The sequence below is a fragment of the Megalops cyprinoides genome, chromosome 22 (assembly GCF_013368585.1).
Source record: "Megalops cyprinoides isolate fMegCyp1 chromosome 22, fMegCyp1.pri, whole genome shotgun sequence".
Lineage (NCBI taxonomy): Eukaryota > Metazoa > Chordata > Actinopteri > Elopiformes > Megalopidae > Megalops > Megalops cyprinoides.
Genome location: NC_050604.1, coordinates 25,865,170 through 25,883,609, shown reverse-complemented (window position 1 = coordinate 25,883,609; position 18,440 = coordinate 25,865,170). Strand labels below are relative to the sequence as shown.

The following is an 18,440-nucleotide window of genomic DNA, read 5'->3' as shown; positions in this document are numbered from 1 at the left end:
GTATCATAAGTCAAAAGACTCTTCTCAAGGTAACAAAAAGCATAACAAATATGTATGACCACACAGCACAGGAATATTCCAGTGTAGTTTATGACACTAATACACAGGATAACTCCTCATATAGCTTTCTGATCGTGTTGCACTCTGCCTCACTTCTAAGTCGCTTTGGATAAATGTGTCTGCCAAATGAGTAAATGTAAATGTAATGTAAAAGTAAATATTAGGCTGAAATAGCACAGACAGAAATATTTTGTTCACTTTGAGCAGAAATGAAAATGAAACTCTTTTACAGAGAAAGGCCCCCAGCTGTATCCAGCTAATAAAATAGTAACAAAACAGTCTGTTCTCAAATGTATTTAGACAACACAGAAATTTCAGATGAGTTAACAGACTGAATAACCCTGGGCAGTGATGTGCAGGTGGAAATGAATGAGGCTAAATGGCAGAAACACTGAGTTGAAGCAGTTATTTAAGCTGTGCCGATGCGTTCAGATGGATACAGGAATACAACAGAAAAAGTGTCATCTGAAACCCCAATCCCATCAGCGCTGTACAGAACCTTTCCCATTGGTAATGCCAGGTCATGTGACAACAGCTGCATACACAGTGCTGTCCTCTGTCTCTGAGTAGGTTCCATTGTGAGCGCCCCCCTGTGGTAGAGAAAATATTACAGTAAACATATAGAGGAAGAGGAGGAAATTCGAATCTACTGCATAAACACACTTGTGACAGGAACTTGTATGATTAAGGAGAATCATCAATGGTCTCTGTGTTCATAACCAAGTGACCCTGCTACTAAAATAAAGGGAATGTTTCTTGTGTGTGTGTGTGTGTGTGTGTGTGTGTGTGTGTGTGTGTGTGTGTAGGTGTGTGTGTGTGTGTGTGTGTGTGTGTGTCTGTGTGTGTGCACAAGTGTGGCAGATAAATCCATCTTACCGATAGTTGTGTGTGTGTTGGTTGTGCTTGGACCTCCGCATAAGTAATCTCAGGACTATCATTATCCCTGTTCCTGTCATCTAGATACACAAAACCGCAAAATTACACATTTAAACACAATACTATCATCTTCTGTATTACAACATCACTGTACTACACAAACTCTCTACAACTCTTGAGCCAAATCTGAAGGCTTCTGGCCAAAATGTCCTGGTGTGTTCATAATCAATATCTCCCTCTGTCTTAATAAGCTCTCAAGGGCTCTGAGACGTTTGACCTGAGGTGTTTCTTAACGTAAGCTTCAATTTTTTACACCAAACATAATGTCGTTATGCATTCCTTGAAAGCTCAATTCTCATGTCATCTGACCATAAGACATGGATGGCAAATTAAACTGATATTTTTTGGTGTGCCTCCTGAAGTAGTTCCCTCCTTTTCAAAGGATGGCCTTTGGGTTTACAGTCATGGTGGCAACCTCTGCCAGGCAGGATTTCCACTCTACCAGTAACCTTATTATTTAACAATGGACACTACAGTGGAAAGGGTAGATTCTAATTTTATAGCTGCCTGCCACATTGTGGAGTTAACAACTGTGTTCCTAGTTCACTATGCTAACACACACACACACACACACACACACACACAAATAAATGACCAGTAGGAAGAGTGAAAACTGAAGACATATAAATTTGACACATGAATTGTCATTGAAAATAGACATACATTCTTGTCCTGTTTTTCTATTCTTCTGCTGTTTTTTAAAGACTATGGCTGATCCAATTATCATCACTGTCAGCACTGCAGATATCGCCACTATAGGCCACATGTAAATGTTCCTCTGGTCTGGTCTCATTGTCATTGTATCTGGACCTGTCCAAACAAAAGCACAAAATCAAGCACCAATAACCTGCAGTATTGCAGCCCAACATCATCTGCAGTTTTTACATTTCCAAACACAGTAACTCAGAGTGTGGAGTAATTTATCTGGGTAAGGAACATATATCCATTATCAGCAGTGAGCACTGTATCAGTGTAGCTCATTCTCTAGTGATCTGGCCTCTGCTATAACACAGCTCTGTAAGGATGTGATCAGAGTTAGAGGTGTGTAGGTGAAGAGTGTGAAGGTGTGTCCTGTATACAGAAGACATGTCACATTCACATCCTGGTACCCTGTGGGCGCACTGGCATAGAGAAGTATGGCTGGGAATACAGTCTGTCATTTCCACCACATGCTGGGTGTTGGGAGATACCTTGCCTTATATGTACCAGATCTAGGGCCTTTTCTATTTGAAGCAAAATCACCCGGATTACAGGTGGCTCCTGGTGATCACATGACAGATCTTCAGTTAATGTTGGGCAACTTCTGAGCCTCATTATTTTGGCAAAAAAGTAAACTGTAATCGGGGCTATTAAGAGCTATTCAGAGCTTCTTCTAAATGTACCTTCAGCAAATACTAAATGAGGGTAGAGTGACACAAAACATATGTGTTCAGTTTGTTCTCTGTGGATTTTGTTCCCCATTTGCATTACACAGAAATGTATTCTGTAGACAAATGTAGATGATGATTAACCAAAAGCAAAGGGTGTTGAGAGCTGGTAATAGGACACAGTCAGTGTGTCATACTCACCTACATGAGGACAGAGTTCCCTCATGTTGAGCTTGGTTACTGTGTGACTGACTGGGTTTGCAGCCACACAGCTGTAGGTAGAGCTGTACTCTTCTATCTCCAGAGGGAGAGACAAGAGGGTGTTGAGATCAGGGCTGCTGGTGTGGTTCAGTGTCTCCCCCTCTGTCTGCCAGGACAGGGTGACCTCTCTCCCGTTCTCCACGGAGCACAGCACTGAGCAGCTCTTACTGACCGCTGGAGTGACCATTGAACGACTCTGTGGAGATTTTCTATTTGTTGTTTCAGAGACTGGAGCTGTGATGTGATTGAATTAGGACGGGACAGACAGAATCAAGGAAGGAAAATTTAACATAAGAATTGACAGAAAATTTTACAATGTATATAACACCATTTTGGTGGGATTAATTCTATCGTATGTTTATTTAGATCGTGTGAAGAAAGACACATAGATAGGTACCCTGAGGGATCTGTGTGATATCTGGTGTTCCCACGGTAACTGTGAACAGAGAGAACTCACTGATTAGCTGTTAGAACTGCAGATCAGCACTATGGCAATACAGAGAGGAGCTCAGAACATGAAAAGGTATGGAGAGAGCAAAGATGGAGGGGTGAGAGAGGAGAATGAGAGAAAATGGAAAAATGTTACACCAAAAATGTACCTCGTTAGATGAGAGAAATGGAGGGCAAAATAAGGACAAAGAAAAAATGAAACATCATAAAATCATAACATACAATAGAAACACAGACTTACTATAGATATACAGATGAAACCACCAATACAATGGTTTTCCAGTTATAATCTGTAACTGATAAATTCCAGAGTCATTGGTGTTGAGGTTGCTGATGGTGAGAGATCCAGTCTGTCTGTCCAGCTGCAGTCTGTCTCTGAGTCTCTCATCGTAGTCTGTAAAAATCTCTCCTCTGAAGAGCTGAGCTATCGGTGTGTATGGAGGGGCCTGTCCAAATGACCACAGTACTTGAGAGCCAGTCTGTAGTTCAGTAATATTAGAGTGCAGAGCGACAGTGTCTCCCTCTCTCCTTTTCTCTGTCGTCACATTCTGTACAGCACTCAGCAGATCTGGAATTGCACAGATGATGAATTAGCCAAGAATCAAGCACAGCTGACTTAAACATATGACTGAAACTCCAGGCTGGCATCCAACAAAGTGTTTTGTACAGTCAGTCATGTGCACGTGCATACACACACACACACACACACACACACACGCACGCACTAATACACACACACACACACACACACACACACACACACACACGCACACACACACACACACACATACACACACACACACACACGCACACACACACACACACGCACACACACACACACACACATACACACACACACACGCGCGCACACACACACACACACACACACACACGCACACACACACACACACACACGCACACACACACACACACACACACACACACACACACACACACACACACAAACATTCTTTGTTCTTTGTTTCCTCCTCTATGCCAGCCCAAGCACTCCGCTATTCTACCCTAATATAAATACCACACTACCCACAGTACCACACTACCCATCCATTCTTCTGCAGCCTCTCCCACCTGCTCCATTGCTCCATCCTCCAGTGTTTCCCCTCTGAGGGCCTGTTCCTTACAGAATTCCTCTTGAGCTGCAAGCCTTTATTTCTCAGTAAGTCCACTTAGCAACTGCCTGGGTGAACTGAGGTAAAACTACAACCCTCAGATGATGTTGAGGAAGGACACCACAGACCTAATCCTTCACCACCTACTACTCCACTCCACTTCACAGTCTCATCCTCCTTCAAAGCTAGAGCAGTTTTGTATATCAAAAACAGTTCGAGCTGCTGTCACCAACCCCCACACAAACGTTCATCTGCCTTCTCCTAACTTCTAACCAAACAAGAAAAGCAACCACCTGTCTTTCCAATGTTCATAATGGGCAAAAAAAAAGACAAAAAACCAATCAGAACAGAAACATTATCATTCTAGCATCTTTGGTTCTTGGCCCCCTAATACATGTCTGCACCACTGAGTCATTTTGGTTACAGGGTCCCTGGTTACACGTGAATAAAGCTACACTATATGGACAAAAGTATTTGGCCACAACTGTTTTTCAGGGTTTGGGCTAGGCCCCTTATCTCCGGTGAAGGGCAAATCTTAATGCTTCAGCATACCAAGACATTTTGGACAATGCTATGCTTCCAACTTTGTGGCAACAGTTTGGGGACTGTCCTTGTCTATTCCAACATGACTGTACCCCAGTGCACAAAGCAAGGACTGTAAAGACATGCTTTGATGAGTTGGGTGTGGAAGAACTTGACTGACCCGCAGGAGAGCCCTGACCTTAACCCCATCGAAAACCTTTGGGATGAACTGGGACGGAGATTGCGAGCCAGGCCTTCTCGTCCAACATCAGTGCCTGACTTCATACATGCTCCACAGAATGAATGGGCACAAATTCCCACAGAAACACTCCAAAATCTTGTGGAAAGCCTTCCAAGAAGAATGGAAGCTGTTATAGCTGCAAAAGGGGAACCAACTCCATATTAAAGTATATGTATTTGAATACAATGTCATTACAGTCCCTGTTGGTGTAATGGTCAGGCGTCTGAATACTTTTGTCCATATAGTGTATTTCCGTAGCTCTGTCCCATCTCCCTTGGGGGCTGGAACTTTGCACTGCTGGTGCCACTTTCTTCAGTCTTTCTACCACACTGTAGCATATTCCTCTCTTTGCGGCTGTGTGGCCAATAGGTTTTGAGGAAATTCTCCAGAAAAGTACCCACACCCACATATAGTATCACACATAAACAGTGAGCAATGTTGAATTACAGATGTCTCTGTAGTCTTACCCAGCTGGATAGCAACCTGCATGGGTGATTTCAACTTGCCTATCAAATGAGACTCTAATAAAAATCTGCAGTATTACGTGTGTGACCCTGATTACATCTGATGCCGCGTAGATTGGATTGAGTGTGGATAGAAGAATGTTTGAATCAATCCGTTTCTCAAAAATAAATGAATAGATATATAGCAATTTTTTGGGTTCAAAACACATTCCTTATTATTTGCGACCATCTTTCTTTGCTCGCACTGAGGTTGTGAGGTAGGGCAGTGATCGCAAATGAGGAGGTAAAATTGGCACTGCACCTTTACTTAACTAACTTAACAATAACATTTTAAACGTAAGTTACCTATTTTGATTTTTGTTATACTGTCAATTTAGGCTAGATTAAATTTAAATAGCACAACAATTTATTGATCATCTAAAGTGTTATTGAAATTATCAATTAAAGCTGTCACACTGAGGTGAAGTTTGTGATAAATAGATTTTGAATACATTTTCTCACTCTTTTACAGGGTGTAGCTAGCCAGGTAAATCCTGTGGTGGCTATCAAGATGATATCTCACCAAACGAATTTTAATCCTATCAGTGGCTACCCCACAAACTTGCATAAGCAAAAATCTAGGGCTGTGTCCCAACAGTACTAAATTGCATCCTTACCAAGATTCCTTTACACTTGCATCCTTTGTGAGAATGAAACTGATAACTGGTCGCCTCCTTAAGGGCAGTTTGTTACAAGTGAGAGCCGTTTCATGTAAATGTAAAAGTCAAGGTTTAAGCTGTCATGTATACCACTGAAAATTCAGCAGGGTTTGAGGAGATGCAGGTGTGTGCAAATTTAAGATATATATGTAGGAGTCCTCCGTAGTAGAGATATGTCTGTGAGGGTTTGATCTGTGTGTGTTGTGTGAGCATTTCATATAAGTGTGGAAGGTAAAGTTTGTTTCATGAACCACATGGCACCTCATGGTATGCAACCTGTAAGCAGTATTCATATAAAGTACACTGTAGAAGCATCCAGGGTATAATACAATCTATATAAAAACATGGTATGACAGTCTACAGTCTATATGCAAAATATGTCCTACAGCAAATGACAGCATACATACAGTTTATATAAAAATGACTTATGGCAGTGACTCATTAAGGTTATTTTATACCCAATTCAATCTATTATATCAGCATCTTGTGCACTTCCTTCTCACAAACATGAGAGAAATTGAAACAAGTGTTTCAATAATGTGACTGTTGTCAACAGTTTGAAGACTCACTGCACACTAATCACTTGATCAGTTGTTTAAATTGATAAATCTATGTGCTTGTTATTAAACAGCATATAATGAACAAAACACATTCCTAAATAATGTATAGAATAAAATCCTAAAAATCCATCAGCACCTAATTTATCTCAAGTCCCTCTTGGAGTAAATGTACCCCTGTCTGGAAATAACCTTGACAGAAATGACCTGTAGAAAGACAGCCTCTCCATACATGAAGCTGGACTGCCCTGGAATGACATGGTGAATGTTATGGAAAAAGAAACTGCTCCGTTCTAAACTGCAAGTAAGAACATGTAGGTCTGTAATTTTGGTTTGGCTTCAAACAATCATATCAAACATATCAGCTCTGTCCCAACTTGCTCTTAACCGGCATATGCATTCCACAACATGCTCACTCCTAAAACATTCTTTAGATAGGTGAACAATTGATACACTTCTAAACTTCTAAATTACATTACAAAAACCATGCACATAAAAAGTACATTTGAATACATATCCAACTCTTTTTGAACATATATCTAAGTGTACGGTGTAGTGAGACCTGGTCACATTTTGATTTGTAAAATGATCTACCATCTTTTTCTCTTTGTATGCAGTGTATATTCTTACACAGCCCAAATTCTCTGAGAAAGTGAATGTGCAACAATCATTCTGAATAGACATCTTATTCACAAATTGTATCATAATATCAAAATATCAAATGATATTACTCTCTACAATATCTATACTACAATAATCACAGGATACTATTTATCCACCAAATGCCATTGTAGTCCTGAATGAGTTGAGAATAGAATTTACGAATAAAAAATCCAGATAAAAACGTGCACACTAATCTTCCTTTGTGACTGTTCAAAATTACTGAACATATATCAAACATTACAAATGCAACAAAATGAATTTAAAAATGTAATGACATGAAACATCGATAACCGATTCTCATGTTAAAAACGGAAAACAGTCTTGTGGTGTCAATTCTATTTCTTTCCAAATCCAGCCAAAGTTTCTTTCCTCAATAAGATCCTGGACATTTGAAATAATAACATCCTTATTGTAGTTTTGAGAGATGGAGAGCACGCAAGAGAGCAGCCCCCAGGACGACCCTACCACAGAACTGATGTTCAGAGCATTGACTATAAATGATGCAAACATTAGCAGGTTTCTCCAAGAAGCAGAAGGGCTACTTCATGGAGAGTAGGAGGATTTTTGAATCAGAGCATTCTGGATTCTTGATCTTATCAATACAACATACAAGGGCGATATATAAACGAGTGGACTTTAAAACAAAATTATAAGATGAGGAAAACAATGCATTGGCAATTATATATTTAACAGGTACCATCATTATTTCACTTCTGAACACTAACTTACCAATGAAGAGGAAGAGAAGAATACAACGGTCAGCTTCGACGTTTATCATTTCATCGGGAGATTATCCTGTAATTAATCTGCATATCCAGTGTTTGGGTTCGCTCCACCCGAACCAGATATTAAACAGAAATTCCGCCAGTTGTTGAGCCTGGATGTTGGTGTAAAGACGAGGGCGAAATCCTCCCACAAGCAGCTAGCTGAAGTCGAAACAGTAACAGTCCCAACACTCGCTTCTCCTTTGACTCAGGGCTCCGCCTCTTGTACGTGCGAGACGTTATAAAATACTAATTTACTTCAGGATTAGTGGGAACTGGTGCAGTACAGAGACATGTATGTAAGCGTGTTTGTCATAAAATATTTGTTCAAGTATTCTACCTAGCATGAGCAATAGCTAGCCAGGATAAATAGAGGGTCTGGGAGACTGGAAATCCACTTGGATCAGTGCGTTCCTGATGGACACAGACATGGTCTTTTCCCTGTGCACATGTGTTCTGTCATTCAGCCAATGCGTCCCTTCCCGCAGGGGCTGTGTGTCTGTGTTGCGCTGTTCTCTTTAATTCTCTGCTCTTTCTCTGTGCCTGCATTTCACTCAGCAAGTGTATTCATCACTCTGAATACAGAGGCTGAATTCACCGAGCTTGCACCTGGCATTGACATGTTACTCTACAATAAAGTGCTGATGAAGTGAAACCAGCAGGTGTGGGCTACAAACGCCAGAGGCTTATCTGTGCTGAAGGTTAACCTGGTCCAAGAGATCCAGTGAAGAAATCTAATGTACCTCTCACTGGTTTGCACAAACTTAGGTTTAGGGTTTGAGGTGAGGATGATGTTAATATCTGGCACATTCTTCCATCCCTCATCAGGTCTTGAAATACAGAGGGGAGACTTTGTCTCTGCATATCAGCTTACACCTCTGTTAGAAACCTCGATTGATATATACATGGTCTGTCTTCATTCTCTTCAGTAATGATGTGGATCAGATTCATGGCCTGTTTCTGTAACTGAAAGAAATTAAACTCACAAAGCCTGTCCTAGAAGAAAGGAGACCAGCTGGGAATGTTATGAAAGTAATATTGCTTTTTACATGGATATCCAGTCTGTTTATGCTATTTTCTAAAAATGGAGCGATGTTTTTCTGCTGAGAGTACTATGCTCTCTCCTTGCTTTTCTGACTTTTCCCCTCTCCATTCTTGTTTTTGATGGTCCACATATGCCAAAAAACAAGCTATTGTATGCAAATACAATATGGATTAGACACAGAAGACTCTACTGAATTGTCTGTTTTTCCACCCAATTATGGGTCAACCCAGGGACATTACCTGCTGTACGTCCATTGCTTGATTGCTGTCATTCAGAATGTGATTAAAAGTTGCCTTTCAAAGAGGGGGCTGATGTGGTTTAGCATCTCTGCCAGTCTGCACCCACCCAACATGCCCATCACATACACTCTATACTGCTGCAGCCCAGCACCTGTAAATATCTCCATATATGGTGATGACAGCAGCCAACTGCAGGAGCTGTTTCCACTGAAGCTCTTTAATCACACGGCCCACTCAGCTACACCTCCATTAAAGAGGAACTGGGCCTGACACCAGCGGGTTGTGGGTTCCAGTGAGAGGGACACTGCACACGTGAGGATGGGCTCTAACCTGCACTCTGTAGAGCCGCTGTGCTCACTGATGCTGTTCCTCATGAGGTCTACAGAAGTCAATCTGTAATGTTTCTAAGAGATTCTGCAATGCATCACAGTGATTATCCGCAGATCAATAATGGAATGCTGTCTGAGTCTTTTCCTTCAGTGATTCCTGTCATTTACCCTCTGTTCTTCCTGTCCTCTTTCATGTTCCTCTTACCTTTTTTCCACCAATAACTTTGCTCTGTTCTTCATTTTGACTCATGATGCTGTGCATGCTGTAATGAGGAGAGTGAGAGTAAATGCTACTCTCTGCACCTGTATTTATCAACACATCTGACACTTAATTGGTTCAGACTTGTTGCCTGCTAGCAGCACATGTAGATGGAGAGACAGATGGCAGGAAAGACAGACTCAAGTGCAGAGAAAGAAAGAGACAGAGAGTGGGGGGAATGAGGTGAGGGTGCAGTAGACAGGTGCAGGGCAGAGAGAGTGTGGTCACATTTGTTTTGGGGGGAAGGAGACGGGTATTGAGCTGTAGAGAGCATTTTGATGCACACGTTCCATCGTCTACTTTTGCAGGAGCTGATGAGAACGACAGCGGCTGACCACAGCGAGCAAACGAGCTGGCAGAGTGACGCATTCATCCACATCAGCAATCTGTGTCACACAGAGGCGTTTAACCTCACTGAGGCTGTCGGCACGGAGGGAGGTGGGTGACTGCGATGATCTGTGTCTGAGAGGTGATCTAATAAGGTCTGATGTTACAGAGAAAATAGTGGAATACAGTAGGACTTCATTGATCTGAAGAGGATCAGTTTCACATGTTAAAAGACACACTCCCATGTTCTAAAAAAGACAAATGAAATAACATTAAATACAGAACACACTTACATACATTCCCATTTTCCTATTTCATGCGATCTTGCAAACTCTTGCAAACTCACAGTACTGCTTGACAATCTCTGCTGTAGAGGGATGTCAAAAGAATAAAGGGCTCGATCCATACAACAAAAATAACCATAGGTGGAAATGGTGGCACATGAAAGATGGATTTTACACATAAAAATGGATTATTAACCCAGATGAAAGGACGCTTCTGTGAACAGTAGGGAACAGGATGAGCAGGTTAGTTTTGTACTACAAGTAACGACAAGCAGGTCTGCAGCTTTGTTTTAACTTGCCCCAGTTCCTGTGTACATCCCAAAGGCGGGAACATGCCCCCTCCCTACAGCAGGGGTTCTTAAGCAGCGGTCTGCAACCTCAAAAAGGCTGAATAACTTACTGCAGAACAGAAGAAAAAACATCCAGCTGCCACACATATCATTGTGGAAAGGTTGTGCATATTTGATTTTATTAATCTGTGCTGTTTGATATATTCTTTGCAAGATTTGTGCTCCACCCCAAACACAATACACAAAAACAAAAGTGTAATCCTTCATAAATTGTCATTAAATGCACAGAATTGATGCTTGTGTTATTCTGACAACAGCATTGAAGTAAAAGCTACACAAACCTTAATGCCACAAGTTTAAAGTGACATTTGCAATTCCATCTTCACACCCATTTTGAGTCCCCTGAGGTATTTCAGTTTGCTTTGTGTCTAAATGCAGAGGGAGGAGCCAGTGTGTGAGAAGAGGCAGAAACATGTAGCAACACCAGAGGATGATACTGTTTTCCCATCTACAGTGTGCTGTTGGCACAAAAAAATCCCAGAAATTATCCCTGCATCATTATTATCCTTATAGTATGTACTATATATCTATATTTAGTGATGGAGTCTAAGGGAGATTTTCTTCCTCGCTAAAGGGGATGTTTTACACGCACTCATCTCGGATTTCTGTTCCTCTTTGACAGCATGGAATTTTCACTTCACTATGAACTGATATTGTTAGACATTCCCAGTAACCTCAACTGTAACCATAACATTACCTGGAAAATGGAGACCACTCAACAAATGGTGATTTAAGACCTGCAGAAATTCTGCTCTGCTCGTGGCTTTTGTTGTCATAAACGAGCAAAGAGATCTGTGCACCTATGGGAGGATCAAGGTGAAAATCATTACAATAATGGGATATTGATGCTGGAACATCAGTTGGGTAAATGCACTGAAGTTTAGCGTGGCCGTAAGTGATGTAGCTCAATATCTGATCCATGCTCACATGCTTCAAAGTTTGGCAAGTAGATTTTTATAAGAAAATTAGATTTTTGAGTAGACTTTGCCCCAATGTGTCAGGGCGCAGACAGGGAGGCAGGATGCACAAGGTAGTTTAATCAAGCCAAAAACCCAGTCCAGGAATCAGGGTCAAAAACAGGCAAAGTCACAATCCAGAAGAGCACAGCAAACAAAACCAAAAAACAGATCCAAAGTCAAGTCAAGAAAACAGGCAGGCAGGCAAAACAAGCCAAACGGCTTGTAGCACAACAGAAGAACTGAGACGAACGAGACATGAAACAAACGGGGAATATATAGGGCAAGGCAGATGACAAGATGGGGTTCAGATGTGCTGGTACGCGGATGGAGCCAGTCAGGTGACCAGGTAGGCAGAGACAGGGCGGAGAGCAGGGCAGGGCTGGAACACAGGGAAAAACAAAAGCAAATGGACAGGGAAAACAAAAACAAACCCGGCTAAGGAGCCGCAGTCCTGACACAATGTTATTTCCATCAACAGCCAAAGGCAGGTGAATAGTGCAGAGTCTTAAGCAGCAGACATTTCACTGTACTTTTAAGTACTTGACCCATCTCTGTGAAAAATGGCAAAATTGGTTATTTTGTCACAGAGGTATTAAATGGTTCACACAGTTCACTGTTAAACCTCTATTTGCAGGTAGTTGATAAAGGAGCACTAACAAATGAGTATAAATCATACTGTAGGCTGCACTGGTACAACGTGAACAATGCATGTTCTAAACAATGGGTTACAAAACTATCTTATACATTATTGCAAAACAAAACCCCCATGCTGTGATAATCACCAACACAAATCTCTGAGGGCTGGAAAGCCCAGTTCTTATCTGTGCTGTTGTTACAGTCATGTTATTGCATCCCTTCAGGGTGATTTCCCACAGTAATGGGAATCTTATGGGAATCATATTATTACAGTACTCTACATGTTTACATTTGGGAATGAGTCCTGGCTGAAGGATTCTGTCATCCTCCGCAAATGCACAGACAAGCAATAGAGATGTGCAGATTATGAAACTACAGGCTGCGCTCATAATTTTCTTTACAGAGAGGCATGTGATCATGAGAATTTTATGTTGTCATCATGATCAGTATGACCAGGCCTGTGGGTGGAATTTTGCTGGCAGCTGCATCTTTGGGGGAACAAGGGTGATTAAGTTCAAGGTTTTCCAAGGTGTAATCACCAGGTATCATATGACTTGCTGAAATTTGCTGAAATTTCAGCAAGTCATATGATGGATTTGGTGGATTTGCAAATATGGTGGATTTGCTGAAATGCAGGAAATTTTTTTACAGTAACATCCAATGAGAATGGGCCCTGCTCTCCTTTTACAGTTTCTTTCTCGCCTGAGGTGTGTGTACCCATTACTTTGTTCTCAGTAATTCAATGCGCGTTGCTGCATTTCGGTCATGAAGAATGTATTACTATATTGTACATGCGTATTACTATATATATTATCTATTGACAGAAACTGAGACTATATGAAACCTCTGTCATTGTGGCTTGTAGCCTTGTGGTCAGTCAAATTATCCTTAGTGATCTGCCCCAGTCAGTGATCTGCCCCGCACAGCTAGTAGTGTTGGGAAATGTGGCCTACTATACTGTATATTCAATGACAAATGTTCTTTTTTCTTTTTTTACTCACTGAACTCCATGCAGTAATCCATAGTATATTATGAAGAATACTAGAAAATACCTATTTTATTCAAACTAAAGTCAACGACGCCTCTAGCCTCACTTTGTCCTTCTCCTCTACCACCAGTTCATCAGATGTTTGGGGAGTCTGCAGTTTTGGAGCACAAAGCTGTTTCACTGCCAGAGGGTTTGTATTGTTCTACACACAGACGCAATGTCTCTGTGTATGAGGGGGTGTGGGTGCCTGATAAAATCAGAAGAGGGCCACTCACACAGATTGAACCCTGAAAAATACAGGATCCTCTTTCTGGTATCGGTTTCCACCACAGCCAGAAACTGCATTTGAGGATGTGTCATTCAGTAATTACCAAAAAACACACTCCGCATGGTCCGTTTCATGTTATTTGGAGCTTTTATCATAACCAGGCACAGCTGTAAGGGCTCTTTTTAACCCGTGCCAATGAACCCCAATACCTGTCAGGCGTGGGCTGGGAAAGGGGCGGAGCCACTGGTGGGTCAGAATCCTGTTGTTGTGTCACAATAGATATAATCCAATATTGTCAACCACCCCATCACTTCCTCACTTACTGGAACACAGCACTCTAGTTCCCCTGTCTAGGTTGGCAGGTGCTTCAGTTAAACAGGATTTTCCAGCCTTTTCATTTTGGAATATGAGCTTGTAACTGCTGTGTTGAGTAATTAAACAAAATCAAGCTTTTGCAGAAAAAACCGACTGCATGTCTCATACTAGAAGGTAGAAAATTTTCAAAAAATAATTTTTATTTGCTGATCCCTGAATTCTTCTGACCCCCCTCTTGTAAGTGGGTAATTATTATTAATTTTGCAAGTTATCCTCTCATACAACATGAATACCTCTGATTAAAAGATTGTCTTAACGACTGCTCCACATGGCTGTCTACAACTGAAGTCAGTTACTGCTTACAGAAATACAGCAGCAGCTACATCACGAAACAACATGAAAGTTTTAGTTCTTTTTTGTTTTCCTCATGTGTCCCCTTTCCCATTGAACTCTACAACTCAGTGCTGTTTCACATGCAGAATAATATGTTCTAAAACATATAAGACATCAAAAGAGAGCCTGTCAAATGTTTCATCAGTCATTTGTATACCATTTGTATTAGAGCCTGTGGCATTTTAACAGGTTACTCTGCACACTGTTCCTATTTTAATGTGATTAAGGAGATCTATGATATACTGTACATATTTATAGAAACTTATGTTTTCTTATGAAACTTATGGCTGTGTACTGTAAATGCAAATGTACATATAAAGTATGAATATTAACTTAAACTTTGCTGTATTTTTCAGCCTGCCCTGCATGGCTTTGCTGCCTGTCATTCAGCCTGTAGATGGTTAAAGGTGTTTGGTGTTTGTCTCAGAGGGGGCCGGTGTGGTTTAGCACCTCTGCCAGTCTGTTCCCACCCCCAACCCCACAGAAAGTGGCGTGCACACTGCACACGCTTTGCACACGCTTTGCACACGCTTTGCACACGCTTTGCACACGCTTTGCACACGCTTTGCACACGCTTTGCACAGCTGTAGCCCAACGCCTATAAATATCTGAATAATACAATCAGCAGCCCAAAGCAAGAGCTGTTTGCACTGAAGCTGTTTGCACTGTTTGCACACAGCCCACTCACCACGCCTCCATTGCAGAGGACCTGGGCCTGACTCCAGCGGGTTGTGGGCTCCAGTGAGAGGGACACTGTACACGTGAGGATGGGCTCTAACCTGCACTCTGCAGAGCCGCTGTGCTCATTGATGCTGTTCCTCTGAAGTAATGGCTTCTAAGAGTTTGTAATGCATCAAAGTGCTTTACCACTTTAATGCATTACATTAATATAAGCACTTTTCCACTTTAAGGTGGACTGGTGGTTGGGAGGGGCATCATAGTGCTATTTGTGTCTCACAGTGAAGTTCTCATTTTTCACATCTCATATGCTCCTCTCTTCCCTTTTTTCGTAAATAATTTATTTCAGTTCAGTTGTATTTGCAAAGAGGCTTTAACAGAGAGAGTTTATCACAAAGAAGCTTCACAGAGATTCCCGGCCTCCTCACTCTGCTCTTTGTCATCTCTGTACATGCTTCCACATTCTGTTCCGATAGAGAAGAACAATCGTTGCCCTATGTATCTGCAGTTACATATGTGATACTTCACTGATTGGAATCTGACAGGCTGCCTGCTCACACTGAGAAAAAAAAGATTACAGAGGGGGGTTCGGTGGGGTGGGCGTGCAGAGAAGCACAGGCCAGAGGAAGTTTGTGTGTGTGTGTGTGTGTGTGTGTGTGTAAGCATACAGTTTAATGTAACATACTTTTACATTGGCGGTAAGGGATTGGGGGGAGGGGGGGGGGGGGGGGGGGGGGGGGTCTCAGTCTGTTTTTCTGTACATGGCCATTGAGTTGAAGGGTGATAAGTCTGTGATCTACTTTCACAAGAGCTGGTGAGAAAGAGAAAAACTGACCACAGCGAGAGACAGAGGCAGCAAAGCGAGAAACCACACGCTCTGGTCCATGTTCAAGAGCACGAACACAGCAATCTGTGACACGCAGAGGTGTTAAACCTCACCGGCAGTGTCAGCACACAGAGGGAGGTGGGCGACAGGAAGGGTTTGTGTTTGAGGGGTGCTGAAATGAGGCCTGATTTGACAGCAAAAATGAAATACATAAATAAAAATAGTATTAACAATAAAATGTGACATCTAGGGGTGTAATGGCACAATCAGCTCACAGTTCAGTTTCATACACAACACCGGTTTGCAGTTCTATGCAGTCACGATATTCTGAACAAAATTTTAATGGAAACAAATGATGACTGAGCAAGATTCCTTCCGGAGGTATAAACACATTAATTAAACAAATTCTGGTTAAAACTGTGGACACAGTGTATTGTTTTAAATACAAATTATAGAATGTCTTGTTATAACGATTTCTAAAATAAATGACAAAACTCAACTTCTTAAATGCAGATGCCCAGATTCAGACTATTATCACCAGTGAAAGCCAACAAGCTACACAAGATCGAACGAGTTATCTTGTATTGTGCCCTATACTGTTAATACAATGTAATTAAAACCGCACTTTGGATGCATTCTGGAGAAACCAGCAGCATAATTTAAAAGAAACTGATTACAGATGATGCCGCGAAACATTTTTCATATCCACAATGCGTATCGCCTCGTTTTGTATCAATATTTAACAATATTTCGTTATAACCCTACCACTACACTTAACGTGAGGATTAATAACAGAGCCACGTCCTCGTTCATACTTTGCGGCAGTATCTCTCCTCCACTTCCTCACTGGCGTGTAACCATGATGCGTTCACACCTTAACACCTCCGCAACCCTAACCCTTGCGTAACCCTAACCCGTAACCCAACATCACCCTAACTCAACCGGCGCACACTGGCCGATTTTACCGGAGCACGCATCCCATGTGGGGGAATTTTATCCACTGGATGTGGATATACTCCTGCAACCGTATTCCACTAAAGTTTATCTTTGTAACGTTGCGCTAACACACACACACACACACACACAAAATGTGTTTGCATGGCAAATTTAATACGAAATCATTGCTAAGAAAAGAAACGGGCAATGGAAGAAGAGAAACACACTCTGTCTTGGTTGCAGTGTTTCTCTACTGCACTCGGTTTAAAGTCGTTTTTAACGGTTGCGAGTTTTTCTCACCTGAAGCGTAATTCCTCAGCTTTGTTGCTTCGTTGCTCTCATGAGCTTGTTATAAAACCCCTCCCACCGAAATCCTGCCTGCTGGTCTCCCCATCCAAGCTGCATCAAGTCAAACCCCGCTGCCTCAAGTCCAGATTTGCTAGTTTGCCGCCGCGTGTTTACGACCCCCCCACGCGCTCCCGGAGGGAGGCTGCCTCACGCAGCGCGGGGACACCAGCAGCGCGCGACAGGCAGAACACACGAAACACGGCCGCGCGCAGTGAGCCCCAATCCAAGAGAAGGGCATTTCACACAGAGAGACAGGGAACAGCTGCTGTACTGCACTGTATCCCACATTTCTTAAAATATAAAAAGGTGTTTTGATGTTTTTTATTGCTGTGAAAGGCTGAAACCTCTTCGTTTTGGCAGCAGAAAGAGAATACTGAACACAGCAGCCTTGAACTGAGCACTGACTGCGCCAGGTAAGGAGGTAGGCCCCTGTTCTTTCAGCACGAAACAGCCTCACACAGAGTGCAGAGCAACACAGTACTGCTATCCACAAACGAGTTATTCAGAGCTTACAATGGGCTTTGTCACTTTTGATTTTTGTCATTTTACAAGAGTAATGACAAGTGTTTTGCTCTATTGTAGAGTAAAAGGAATGAGAAAGAGTGTTCGTGTGTTGACAACTCATTGCTGACAAACCGTCAGGGTTTTCTACAGTTCTAAGCTCTTGCTACAGCTGAAGCTTGTCAAACATCAGGCTGTCACACACACACACAGTTTATGTACATGTGTACACACGTAACAGTGTAAGTACAGGAGTAAACAGCTGAGGTGGGCAGACCTGTTGAAAAGCCCCATCCGTGTTTGCAGTAGCCTGCGGTTTCAGCTAAAACACACATTTACTGCGTCACTTGAAAAATTCTGACATCCAGAGCAACTTACAAAACAAGGGTATAAAAGCGCATCTAATAAGGTCCCAAGAAATATGTGACAGAACATGACAGCCTACATCTTAGCATTCACTGTGTCCATGATAACCTGCGACCACAAACAAATAAGCAGCTTGATGCACAATAATAACCAGACCAAGAATCCATTTATTTCATGCTTTATTTCAAACAAAAATGACATATAAAAAGTTTCAGACACAGAGGTACATGTATTAATCACATATTTCATATCTGCTCGGATTGACCACCTGGTCCCTAGG

The 18,440-nt window shown here is 41.9% G+C and overlaps 1 protein-coding gene across 2 annotated transcripts; it reads right to left on the bottom strand.

Moving 5' to 3' along the window:
* Positions 1–266: 266 nt before the first annotated feature.
* Positions 267–8,439, bottom strand: LOC118769644 (CD48 antigen-like). 2 transcript variants are annotated; one of them, XM_036516856.1, is made up of 7 exons: positions 8,079–8,438; positions 3,316–3,642; positions 3,022–3,060; positions 2,565–2,858; positions 1,660–1,806; positions 937–1,016; positions 267–650 (listed from the first exon to the last, which is right to left on the bottom strand). In XM_036516856.1, the coding sequence occupies exons 1-7, from the start codon at positions 8,125–8,127 to the stop codon at positions 582–584; spliced, it is 1,005 nt and encodes a 334-aa protein (XP_036372749.1). In that variant the 5' UTR covers positions 8,128–8,438; the 3' UTR covers positions 267–581. The 2 variants fall into 2 exon arrangements, with proteins under 2 accessions (XP_036372749.1, XP_036372750.1); XM_036516857.1 differs by lacking the exon at positions 3,022–3,060 and having other exon boundaries at positions 8,079–8,439.
* Positions 8,440–18,440: the final 10,001 nt, after the last annotated feature.